The sequence below is a fragment of the Scomber japonicus genome, chromosome 20 (assembly GCF_027409825.1).
Source record: "Scomber japonicus isolate fScoJap1 chromosome 20, fScoJap1.pri, whole genome shotgun sequence".
Taxonomy (NCBI): Eukaryota; Metazoa; Chordata; class Actinopteri; order Scombriformes; family Scombridae; genus Scomber; species Scomber japonicus.
Window position 1 is genome coordinate 19,164,624 of NC_070597.1, and position 13,121 is coordinate 19,177,744.

Below are 13,121 nucleotides of genomic sequence, written 5' to 3' on the forward strand. Positions count from 1 at the left end.
GAAGGCTTCCTTACAGGTACTTTCTCTTCAGCTAGGATGAATTCTCATTTTAATACTTAATGCAACTTGTTAATAGAAAAGGTTTTGTGATATCTTCCCCCTTGACATAATCTGTTATATTCAAGGGTGGAATTAACTTTTATAAATGTAGTCATTACTGTGTTTGAAACCTTTTTTTTTCATTATTAAAAAATCATGGGAGCTCTCAAGTTTTTTCAGTCATATAAATCACTTTTAACAGTGTTCTCATTCCCAAAAATTAATTCAAAAACTTTTTACAGTACCAGTTTTTGACCTTAACTTAAATGTATTTCTAAATGACATGACCTTCTCCTAATTCTGTAGCTTTTACTAATACCAAAGTGCAATTCACAAGGCCACTGAACCCACATGTGTTATCACTTCAGACTTCAGACCCCTGCTGAGGTTGAAGTTGGGTGGAGCTTTGCAGGGAATTACATCAAAATCAATATGTACACACCCATTCAGTCCTGAGAAGAGTGTACTAGTTGTACAGTGGCTAAGTGATAACTTTAAACAAGTATTTAAAAAATGTTTAATTACATTTTTTTAAACAGATAATAAAGACAATTACCCTCAAAGTAAAAGCACTTATACTTGAGTAGGACATTGCATTTTTATGACACTTGCCACAAATGCAAGAAATTATCATTATTGCTTAATAGCTTTAATACTCCTTTAATAGATTCATTGTTTTGTCTATAAAATGTCTACGGAATTGCTTAATTGCTTATTCCGCAGTCCAAATCTCAAACATATAACATTGACAATGACATAAGAAAAGCAGGCAATCCTCACATCAGAGCTGTGACTAGTAGATGTCTTGAACTGTTGTTAATACATTTACTCATGTTTCACCACAAGAAAGGCACAAGAATATTGTGCTTGTACTACAGCTCTGACTTTTTCACTCCTGACCTGACTATAACACTCTATCACCTGCCTATAATAAAGGCTGCAACACTTTCATTATCAATTAATCTGCCCATTTATTTTCTTAGTTGTTTGGTCTTAAATATCAGAAAATAGTATTGTAGTAAACTGTCCATCACAGTGACCTAGAACGTACTCAAAGTACTCAAATTGATTTTTATTAGACCAGTAGTCCAACACAGATTACAATTGTCATTTTTGCTTGAAAAGTTGAATTAATTAGATTAATATCTTGTTCAAATTATTGAATAATTAACAAATTTGTACCATCTCCATTTGTAATGCTGTTGATCTACAACATTAAAGTCACTATAAATGTCCAACAACTCCCCCCCCCCCCCCCTCAGTGGTAGTATCAAAAATACATTATTGGCAGACATCAATGCATACTGCTACCAGCCCTCAGATCTCACCAGACAATGTAGAATGAATAGGTGGAAAACAACACAGACTCCACCCATTTTTACTTAAACTCTTAGACAGTCTCTATGACAGAAGCATTTAGAGAAGTCAGTATGTAAATGCTTCACTCATTAAGACTGAGTGAAGCATCAGGACAATCTCCCAGGTTTCGTTGTTAAAACTGTGTGGAAACAATTGGAGGGTTAAAAAAAACCTGCATTTCAGAACCAACCCAAAGTGGGTGGCCCTTCATATTGGGGTGGTGACATGCAATTAACTATAGTGGAGAATAGAGAGCATCAATTCCAGTAAGGCGTGTCCTTGACAAAATTTAAGAAGCATAGGTGTGTTAGCAGCCATTCTCACTGCCATTCAAACAACTACCGTGCATTTAGAAATCCCCCTAACCCTAACCCTTTGATAGGCAGAGATCTCCAATTGACCTGTATTATGAGACTAGTTTTCACAAGAATTGTTTCAGTGGCCTCCAAATAAAAATTCAGTGCCTTCAGGATCATTTTGAAGGATGATATAATCAAATTAAACAGAGGATCTTTAATATAATCTTACTAATGCACCTGTTCTGTACTATCAGTCAAATGCCTGTTTTCAGTCCTAACATGACTCAGCTCAGCCTCTGGTATCTTGACACTGCAGTGATTTGTCAAACATTCTGACTTGAATCCAAAGCATTCACAATATGGTTTTATTATAGTGAGTGTAAATATCCATCAAGGGAAGGGAGCATGTGTTGCTCCAGCATTAATAACAGGGGGTGGAGGAGAGCAGCCCATAATCCTACTAATCCTTCAGGCTAAAGTCTTAAATTGCCCCTACTCCTTCTCAATGGACTGAACATTTAAGTGTACTCGCACACATGGAGACACACACATGGACGCACAGAATTCCAGGCAAGCAGACGCTCCAATTAGTACTCATCAGGCTTTCTTGCATCGACGCAGAGTGATTCTGGGCCAGGAGCGGTCCCTCGGAGAGCCACCTAGCCAAGAGAGGAGGAGGAGGAAAAAGACACATTGGTGTATTTATAGAAAAATGAGGCCTCACAATACCCTTTTTGGAGAGAGAATTATTAAGGAACCGAGGTGCGCGGGTGCATGCGTCCCAGTTTTCTGATTAACACTGTGCAAGCAGGCTGGCCCAAGGATGAATCAGGGATGAATCAGTGATGAGACGCAGGACTAACTCCTTGACACACTCACAGGGACACTGCACTCGCTTTTCATGCACACTCACCCCTTGCTCACGAGGAGACTGCTGTGGTTTCAGAGTGGAGGAATGGGGCAATGTTTTGAGTTCGTCACCCTTTCTGTTTGACTTTGGGTTGTGGGGTGGTCAGGGGGGAGTTGTGTGTTTTTTTTTTTCATATTATATTTGAGAAGACAAATTGGATAATAGTCTGACATTCAAGATGAAGAAGTTTTTGCAAAACAAAAAGGGCAGATACTCTTTTCGGCAGAGCAAACGAGGCTCTCGGTGTCCATCTAAAGATTTCTGTAAGTCTTCTATCAGCTTCGTCCACTGTGTGAATCCTGCTGTGCTGTGGCTTTGGGGGCTGTGGACCACATCATTAGCCTCCAGCTGTGCTGTGGGGTTTATAGTAGATTATATTTAGCGAAAAGCAACATCTAAATTTTTGTGATTCTACGTCATTTTCAAGATGTTTGTAGTAGTCAATGCTGTCTCATATCTTACCTGTGCAGAAGTCATCAGTGCAGTGAGCGGTGTGCTCCCATACTTTATTGCATAATTACTATTCAACAGGAAAGACGTGCGTGTGCGCTGAGTAAAAAAAAAAAATTGCTGTGGGAACTTTTGTCTCTGAAGCTAATTAAGGTCACAATCTCTGCGATGCTTTAATTTGATTGGCTGCTCTGGAGTTTGTGAACCAGGTCAGGGACCGCTGAGTGTGTCATGGTTCAGGGTAGAGGGTTACAGAACTGCACGCGACAGTACAACCTGAGACACAGGAGAGAGTAGGATAGAGAAGAGACAGGGCATAGATGTATCTCAGATTGTATCTTTTAAAATATGCAAAGGATTATTTGATCTAAAAGTTCTTTTGCAATGTCAGTCGACTGGAGTGAAATGACTGCTTTGGGTAAGTTTATGTGTTTGAATGTGCTTGTGTCATTTTCTTCACTTTTTGGCTGGACCACAACAGTGATGCCGGCATTATAAACACGAGTGTCTGTCCCTGTCTCAATGATTGACTGAATGATTGAGTGATGAAGTTACACCATTGGTTGGCTAAGCTAAGTATCCCAGAATGCATTTCGCATCAACTGGCAGCGATGGCAGAGATTAAGCTGTTGTAATTTTTGTTCTAGTTCTGTTAATATGTCAATTTATTTTTACTTACACTAAGTTGTTTTTTTTCCGGGGAGAAAGTAACAATCGATTCCTAATATGTGGTCAGTTTATCCAAGTAAGATCTATTTGGAAATGTACTCTGTTTTTGGAGATGTGATGAGCTGCTAGCCAGGTGAGATCAGCCAATCATCGCAGCTGCTAGCAATCCAATTCGTAAGATAATTGGCTGGTCAACATCTGTCGTCATCATGGGCAAAACATGATTTGATGAACTGGTCTTTGCAGCTCTGTTAATTTACTACTGGATTTACTACAGATATCACCAAATTTCAATAAATATAAAAGTATTAAAATAAACAGATCAGTCTGTATTAAATTTTATTTTATTTTAAGCTATGTAGCACTTTGGATTGTTATTATAATATAATTTACTGCATCTCTCTGTCAATAAGGTTATTTTTTGTGACAAAAAAAGTGCTAGTGTAGCTTTGAGTTCAGATTACTTTGTCACAATACAGTCAGGTATTTGTGTTAAAGCTGAACTGCTGCTGTCAGCAGTCATAATGATCGTATGCACCGTCCTGTCCTCAAATTTTGTATTCCTAAATCGAACTTGCAAAATTTGAACTAGTAAGTGTGCAAGTCTGAACTTGGCATACTTAGTACTGAGAAAGGCCCCATGTCAAACTTGCTTCAGTCAAAACCCAGCATGCTTCCTGGGGGCTTGAATGTCATGTGTTGCCACTTCCTGTATCTGTAATTTCAAATGAAAAAAGCACTCTAGCGTTTGATACACAGTGCGGCCATATACCAGATTTTGACCTAGTATTGTTAGCACAAGCTTTGAAGCTACAAAGTGCATTAGAGATTGTAGTGCAGGACCCCCACACTTCTTGGATTATGAGACTTCTACAGTCATTTTTACTCCATCCCACAATCTTACATCTTTTTTTCCCTCCTATTTCACTCACTACCCTCTCTTTATTCAAGTCCTCAGCATGCCGTCGTCCAACCAGGGCTGGCCTGACGAGTTTGGCTTCCAGCTGGGTGGGCATGGACCCAGCTATATCCTGTCTGTGGAAGAAGGGAGCAGTGCTCACCTGGCAGGGTTGCAGGCTGGGGACCAAGTGCTGGAGATTGAGGGCCACAATGTGTCAACGCTGGGTCCGCAAGCTGTCATGGCCATTGCCCAGACTCAGAAGAACATCCCTCCCAGCATCGGAGTGGTGTCCCGCATACAGCAGGTGCCACATGTCTTTAATACATCCATTAATGCCTGTATTACTACATGTCATGTCAGTAATCAGTCTCTGCATATCCAGTATGGAAATGAAACTGTTTTTTGTGGTGGGTCTGGGGTTAAACATTGAGACAAATTCTTTAATATATTTTATTTTCATGTTACACATTTTCTTTTCCTGCATTACAGATGGACATCATACCAGGTCCAGATGGTCGTTTTGGATTCACCATTGTTGGAGACTGCCCCCTACTGGTGGAGGACTGCTCACCTTGTTCCCCAGCTGGCCGTGCGGGTCTGAGGGCCGGGGATTACGTCATGGAGGTCAACGGTATCCCCGTCAGACAACACGAGACGGCCGCAGCACTAATCAAAGCCTCCCAGGGCAGGACGCTCCGTCTGGGGGTGTTGTGTCTTGGCCCGAGGCAGAAGCACAGCATCAGCATAGAGGACAGTCAGATGGGAGCAGAGGGGGCGAGGCTGGACCGCAAACACAAGGCTCTGGAGTTCAACAGGAAGGTATGACAGGCTTGAATGGCTGAGTCCAAATTTATTCCAACACCTGATCCAGTTGAGGTCAGATGGGGAGTTTAAGGATGTGGAGTAACCAGTGGGGGAAAAATAGCGAGGTAGGAGGGTCTGGGGGAAAAAATTGGGTCTTTAAAAGCCCAAATTTGGTGGACATTCTCTGTCACTAATGTCACTATTCCACCATATACACTGATCTTAATTATTGCAAATTCAATGAGTTTGCCTACCTCATAAAATTGTATGGTGAATTATTGTAATTGGAGATTGGAAATGAGTGTATTTTAGCCCACACAGTCTGCAAACAACTATTAACATTTAAAAACATATTCTTATCTTAAATCATCGTATTTATTATTTTTCATATATATTTATTGGCAACTTCACTGTAAGGTTTATCAAGACATGCCACAATGATGTTTAAAGTATTGATTTACTAAACGCACTCTTCCTCAATGAAATAAACAAGATTATTTTAGGGGGGAATATGTTTTTAATTGCATGTCTATGTCCATAATTTATCTGCTGGATCAACTCAACTTTGTCTTATCTTCATCTTCATTTTCATCTTCATTATTATACCGAGTGTTAAGCTGAGGCACAGCCTATATTTTACTCATATGAAATAAGCCTGTTACTTTGACGACAGTGCCTGGCTCTGCTGTAAAAAGCATAATGTACATAAATATAATGAATGAATTAGTTTGTTAAGCCATAAACGTCTGTGTGGAATATATGGAAAGTGGAGTGCTTTCAGTGGACTTTATAATACTTGCTGCATATTCATCAAGTTGCTGCCACCTGTGTTTTTTGGTGTTTTTTTCCAAAGTAGCTCATCTAATGAGAATGTGTCCTGTCTGTGCAATCAGTGCAGTTCTAAATGTGTTCTGTCATCAATTATTTTGCTAACATTTGCCAAAAAATGAAGATGACTCTCTTTGTTGACATTTGCCAAATACTGAAGATGACTCTCTGCTCTCTACTTGCTCTCTACTTTGCAGGACACAACCTCTCAGCTGAGCATGTACACACACACACAACACACACACACACAGACACACACACACACACACACACACACACACACACACACTCATATAGAGCATGTGGGGACTGATACTGGACTGATACAAACAGATGGGCACGTTTCTCATTATCATGCTTGCATTATTTTGAAGCGTGGGCTAGTGGGCGTTAATGGTCACAGAATCACAACTTGTTAATTAAAACCATTTTATTGGAGTCAAATATTAATCTAATAAAGTAGTCAGCTAGACTCACATGAGTAATTGGCTGTTTGGCCAGGAACAGATGCTTATGGAAAGCTGTTTCACATTCGTGTTGGGATTTAAACTAATGAACCCATAAATGTATGAGGATCATTACATACAATAAACAGGCGTAATCCATTACATAGGTTTTACTGTAATAGGCCAAGACAAGTCCAGAATAGAACCACAATACAGAGACAATTCATATGGCACTGTGAAAAAACAGGTTACAGCATCCCTCTGTGCTGTTTTTACTGAAATGTCCTTAAAGTACCCTAGCCTCTAACATCATTGTTCACCCTCCATCAGGTTGACCAGATTTTAGGCGATGAGCCAGAAGTGAAAGAGAGACTCTTCACTGTGCTGAAGCAATACGCAGCCGAGAAGAAAGTCGATTGGTTGGCTTATGTCCTGCCAGAAATACTCACCACTGATGAGCATCGACAGCTCATTTCCAGCATCAGGTAGGAGTCACAGCTTTTTGCTCACACTCGATGCTTTACACATTAGAGAATAAATTATCACTATGGTATTAATGTTGGTCCACATCAGTCACTTAAAATGTCATTCTGTGCTGTCAAACTGCCTCATAAAAGCAAAATCTCACACAAAATCCTGGAAATTGCATTATCCTCCCACTTGTTCATTACAGACTGTGGTTATGATAATAAAAGGCAGCATTAGTTTGTGCTTCTGCCAAGCTTTTACATAAGATTATTATTACTAGTTACATGTCTCTGTATTGTATCCACACATAGCAATTTGTCATTCTCAAGTCCCAGTGAAAACTACAGTAATCTGCAGGGATTAATTCATAATGACTAGAAGCTTTTCCTGTTCTGTGACAGGATGGATTACAGGGTCCAGCCATTTTAGAGCTACACTTTAGGTTTAGGTGGGCTCCATCTGTTACCCTGGGTTAAATCCACAGTGACCCTCCAAGTCGCTTAAAGTGTCATAGCCGGTGTTAGTGAAACTGCAGGATCTCAGAGGAGACCGAAGCGACACGGAGGGGCCCGGGCTTAAAGTTTAAGCAGCAAATGAGAATTGGCAGCGTGGACTGTATTCACAGCATGGAGGTATCTGTGATGATGAGCCACAGTAAGCTTGATTCAGATAAAGACAGATTTAGTTGAGTGCTCGCTTCATGAAAACAAGTTTCAGTAGCGGTGGCCATGCTGCTCCACTTCTGCAGTCCCTTCGGAAAGAAAAAAGAAAAAAAGAACTTGAGCTACACCCAACAGGTTTATTGAAGGCGTGTGGTGGCGTGTTTTCATGAAATGGAATAACGCCAAATCACTGAATGTGAAAAACTATTCGGACAGCCAGAGTTACCTGCTTGTCCATGTGCCAAAATGACCAATATTTCTGCCTTTCTATAAATCCCCAGACAGTTTGTCCACAGATTGCACTCCTTCCACAAGTAGAGCCAATAAAAGCCTTTATTCTCTTACTATGTTGGCTTGTTACCCACCACTACTACACCACTTTTAACTTCTTTTAATGGTATTAATATACTGTAAGAACGGATTCCAGCAGTATGAGAGCAAGTGTTAGTGTAGTTGCTTCAAATTGGTCATGAATAATTCAAATACTGTCAAACGAGTATTCCTCATTGGCGGTTGTATAATAAAAGACACTCCTATTTGCACATACACCAATAACATCATTAAAGCTATCTCTTCCATCCCCCACCCATCTCACAACTCTCGTACCTCTCTCTCCCTCTCTCCGAGGGGTTTTTTTGTGTTTTGCTCACATGGATTTTCTTCTCATTATTCCACTCAACACTCAGTCTGTTCCCCGCTCTAACTGCTCGGTGACCATTTTCCCCTGACACTTGGTAAAGGCATCCTCCTGCATGTGCCGAGGTCCCACCATATCTTGTATCCCCCACAGAGAAGCAGCTCTGTTAGCAGTAGGTGTGCCTGCTATTCTGGGCACCTCTAAATGCTGCAACTTGTGCTTTTAGGTTTAGTTAATTTGTATACTATGGGTGACAGCTGAAACAATGAATTGTCTGGGGTGAGTATGTTTTTCCATTAATTTCAATTGAGCTTTATTTGCATTATGTTTCCTTAAGGTTTGATGTAATCTGAAGGTATTTCTACATTTTCATCAGCTTGTTTAGATTTGGCACCTGCACTTTTTTTTGTCAAAGTGCCATCGGTGTAATTATATGTGTTAATTCACTTCTTGGTGTATTTTGCAGCTCACAGGGTAGTTTTTATATATAATGTAAGATGCTTTTGTGTATGCACCTTAACAGATCTTGTCCAAAAGCTGTAGATGTTTCATATCTGATCTTTTTCTCTATTCTCAAGTTATCTAAGCCATCTTTGAATCTATTATTAATCAAATTGACTGAATCATCGACAGCATGTGTTTGATGTGACAACACTTGGATGAACATTGCTTCTAAAGCTCTGCTATTGTGCCTTTCTCTAAGTGACTGAAGTTATTAGAGGGAGTGATGCTCTGCTTTTTAGAGGTAATCTCTCGCCACATGTTTGAGGGTGCGTCGGTGTATATGCTTTTGAGCTGCATGGTGACTCCCAGATTACATAAATATTCCTTTTAAATGTATCTGCTTGTGTTGAACTGAGCGTCATCTGCTCTGAAAATGACATTTTAGGCTTTTCTGTAATGCAAGATGTCTGCCAACAGCTGGATGGGTGACATCACTGAGGTGTGTTTAAAAGCGGGTCTGCTTCAGCTATGCAGAAATAAGACATTAGTAGTTTACAAATATTTAGCCATTTACCATTTCTTGCTGCAGTGCTAGTGATTAGAAATAGATAATGGTGAGTCTAAATAAGCTTTCAGCACTTCTGTGAATAAAGCGTTCTTGTTCAGCAGGGGTGTTAATGATGGTGTTTATATGTGACTGCAGGAGTCGGTGGCTGGAGCTTGTTTGTACTAGCTGCTGAGATACTACACTGAACAATAAGAAACACAAATAAACACAAGAGAAGCATAAATGGCTCCCAAATATCTTGCAAACTGTTTTTTTTATCAAAGCGGACAATTACAATAAACAGAACCAAGGACTGAACATTCATAAGTAAGAGACAAACATTCATTTAAACACTACCTGCTTATCTTTATAAGTAGATTAAGCGAAGAGCATAATGAACCATCTCAATACATATGACGTTTTTTAAATTTGAATGTCATATAGAAACAAATCTGGGCTTTTTCAAGACAAATCACAATTATCATAAAAAATTAACTTAGTTATTAGTGAGAAGTCTCAGTAAAGATTTTTCAGATGGAAAATTGATTGAGGCAATACAGACAATATCAAATGTCACAATATATTTGACCAAATACCTCAATATCAATATTGTGACATTATTGTAGGGTTTGACTATTGGTGCTTCCACATAATATTTTCACAAAGAGTTTTTCAATGAATAATCATCAGTAATGTGGATATTACGATCAAGTGGGTGAAGGCAAATGATAGAACAGCCAGAACAGTTTGGTAAGTCCAGAAAATGAGGTCACTTTACTGTAATGCCACCTTTAAAGCCAGGAAAACACAATATTTATGCCACATCACGATATTACAATATCTATTTTTATATCACAATATTAATATAATATCGATATATTGCACAGCTCTACTTCATATTGTTACCAACATACTCAATTTTCATTATTGTCACTTTATACGACTAGTACTGAATATTAATCCTGTCTAAACAATGCACTTTATATATAAAATAGGTATAGTATAGCACATAGTATTACAGTGTTTTTTAACTTTTGCTACTCATTTTAAGCTTCATTGAGGCAGGTTTTGTGTTACATTCCTGGACAGGGATGTGATGAAAACAGATTTGTAATCACATAATTCTTTTTTAATTCCACTAGCATTATCCTTAAATGTGTGACCCACCACTGTGCTACACTCTTTTTGGCAGTGTTCAAGGGAAACAGGGAATTTTTTTGTTCAGCCTTGCTCGACTGCATTTGAGCTGCATCTGGACACTTGAAATGAAATGAGGTCTCCTCTCCGTAGTTTTCTGCATGTCATTCTTCCCTTTTGAGAAATCTGTCCCTTCCTCCCTGCTTGGTTCCTCCTCCACAATCCTCTGTCAGATAATTATAGATCTCTGTTCCTTATAAATGAGGTCAAATCAGAGCACTCATTTAGTTTCGACGAGTTGATGCAGAAAACTTTTTTGTGATGAGGTGGCTGTTTCAACAGATGGCTGTGCATGCTCAGATGGAACATCTGCATTTGTAAAAGCATAATGCTGATAGCAGCACTATGTACTTATACTGACAGGTAGCTGTTAGAGACAGAGATTATTAGCATCATGATATGAATAGATTGCAAATAGCAGAGAGGTGCAGATGGCAAACAGCGAGGATCTGTGTGGGTTTGTACACCTACATTACTACAGAACACTTATTTATATCTCAGGAGTCTGCTTATTGTAGCCTGTAGTCTGTGCTCATAGAAAACCGTCTCGGGCTGCATGAACACCTCAAACCTGATCAAATTCTGCAGAGACAGTGACAGCAGGCTAAGAATATGTGGCCTAAATCTTTGACTGAGCAGATTCGTTCCAAAAACGAGATACCCACCATTTCCAAAATGTGGCAGCTACTCTATAGAGTGATAGAAACAAAAGCTGCGAAAGATGCATGTTTTTAACTGATTAGCAGGTAAATATTACATAATAATTATTAATTATAATAATCTTATTCTGCTGACATATCTTTTTGTTGAGGTAGCCAATCCTGGTGAAAAGTGATTTGTGTATGTCAGGAAGGTAGAGGAGCACAGAGGACAGAGTTTTCTGCTGCTCAACTTTCAATGTCAGGTAAAGAACACACGTTTGAAACTGTAATTGTTAGCAGTTCTTTCCAAAAGATAACACTATATGTAAAGAAATATTAGTTAAATGTTGTCACTTCAACGAAAAGGTCAGGTGTGTTTTAATTTTTGAGAAATTGGAGATAACCCTAATGACACCACAAGCGTTAATTCTCAGGCATTAGAAAGCTCCTTCGATAGGCACAGACGACATAATACAAGTGTTTCACAGACTGAGCAGTGCTCCCCATGACTCATCTTAATATATAAAATGAAATGAGTGCCCCTTACTTAATACGTATTTAATAGCTCCTTTAATCATATATGACACTTTTAATGGCTCATTTGCTGTGAGTCACCTGCTGAGAGTCAGCTGTGAGTCATTAAAAGTGATTTTATATTCAAGCAGGAGGTGAGGGACTCTTGTCAGAATAAAAGGCTGTGGTGTTGTTGGTCTGGTGCTGAACGGAGAGCTCCTAAGGGGTTGCAGTGTGCACAGTGTATTTTGTGATAGTACCACTAGGGGGTGCCAGAAAAAAACACACATTTCTGAATTATTTATTTGTATTGTCCATGCTTTTTTTATTATGGAATATGAAACTTTTTACTAAATATATCTGTCATATACAGGTTTGCACTTTAGTGTGTAATAATAGTGGATTTGCTTGAGTTTAATTGTAGTGTAATGTAAACTACAGACAAGCAACAAGAGTTGGCTTCAGTTTTTATGGACTATGAACTGTTATGAGCTGTTATCTAGAGAGAATATATTTAACCTTTTGCCAGGATCAATGTACATCACATAAGGACAGAATTGCCAAAGATAGGTTTCAGGTAAATTAACTGCCACTATATAGTTTGTCCACAAGAAAGCACTTATATGTATATTTTCTCAACGGTGATGTCCCTCATTTGGCCAGTCTGTAATAGGCAACCTTAAAGGACCAGTTTGTAAGACTTAGTGGCATCTAGTGGTGAGTGTGTAGGAGAACTTAAGGTGGTTTTGCAAAACTCATGAAAAACACAAAAAGCCCTAGCTAGAACCAGTATTTGATATGTCCATTCTGGGCTCCTGTAGAAAAAGTGCTGTTCCCTATATAGATATAAAAGGCGTGTTCTAAAGTAACGAAAACACGGCGTTTTTTTATGGGAGTACACACTAATAATAAAACACTGATGAATACTAAATTCCATTTCTGCCAAGTCCGTTCTGCTAGATGTCACTAAATTCTACATAGACTACTGCACCTTTTAAGACAGCCTTATCAAAACTGTTGACAGCGTTTACATAAAACTAAAATTGGATCATTAGATAAATTCTCCCAAATAAGAATACTGGTATTATTTCTTTTTTTTATCTGTCTTGTCTATACAGCCACTCTGAGGTGAACACCAGGTGTGCAGTTGTTAGCCATGCTAGCAGCATTGCTCTAAGGATGGCAGTGTCAGTCTGTCGGCCCACCACTTTGGTCCAGGCTGAAATATCTTAACTTGAATGGATAGACTACAATTAAATACTTTGACTAATCTCATCTAATTTTCTCCAGATGAACTTTTCCTAACT

At 39.1% G+C, this 13,121-nt stretch overlaps 1 protein-coding gene across 1 annotated transcript in view; it reads left to right on the forward strand.

Annotated features, from left to right (window-relative positions):
- Positions 1-2,714: 2,714 nt before the first annotated feature.
- The window catches only part of grid2ipb (glutamate receptor, ionotropic, delta 2 (Grid2) interacting protein, b), a 34,205-nt gene continuing 23,798 nt past the window's right edge, over positions 2,715-13,121 (forward strand). The window contains exons 1-4 of the mRNA XM_053340763.1: positions 2,715-2,870; positions 4,678-4,931; positions 5,117-5,446; positions 7,036-7,190. Coding sequence (XP_053196738.1) covers positions 2,786-2,870; positions 4,678-4,931; positions 5,117-5,446; positions 7,036-7,190 — 824 coding nt within the window. The 5' untranslated portion in view covers positions 2,715-2,785. The remainder of the gene's footprint in view (positions 2,871-4,677; positions 4,932-5,116; positions 5,447-7,035; positions 7,191-13,121) is intronic.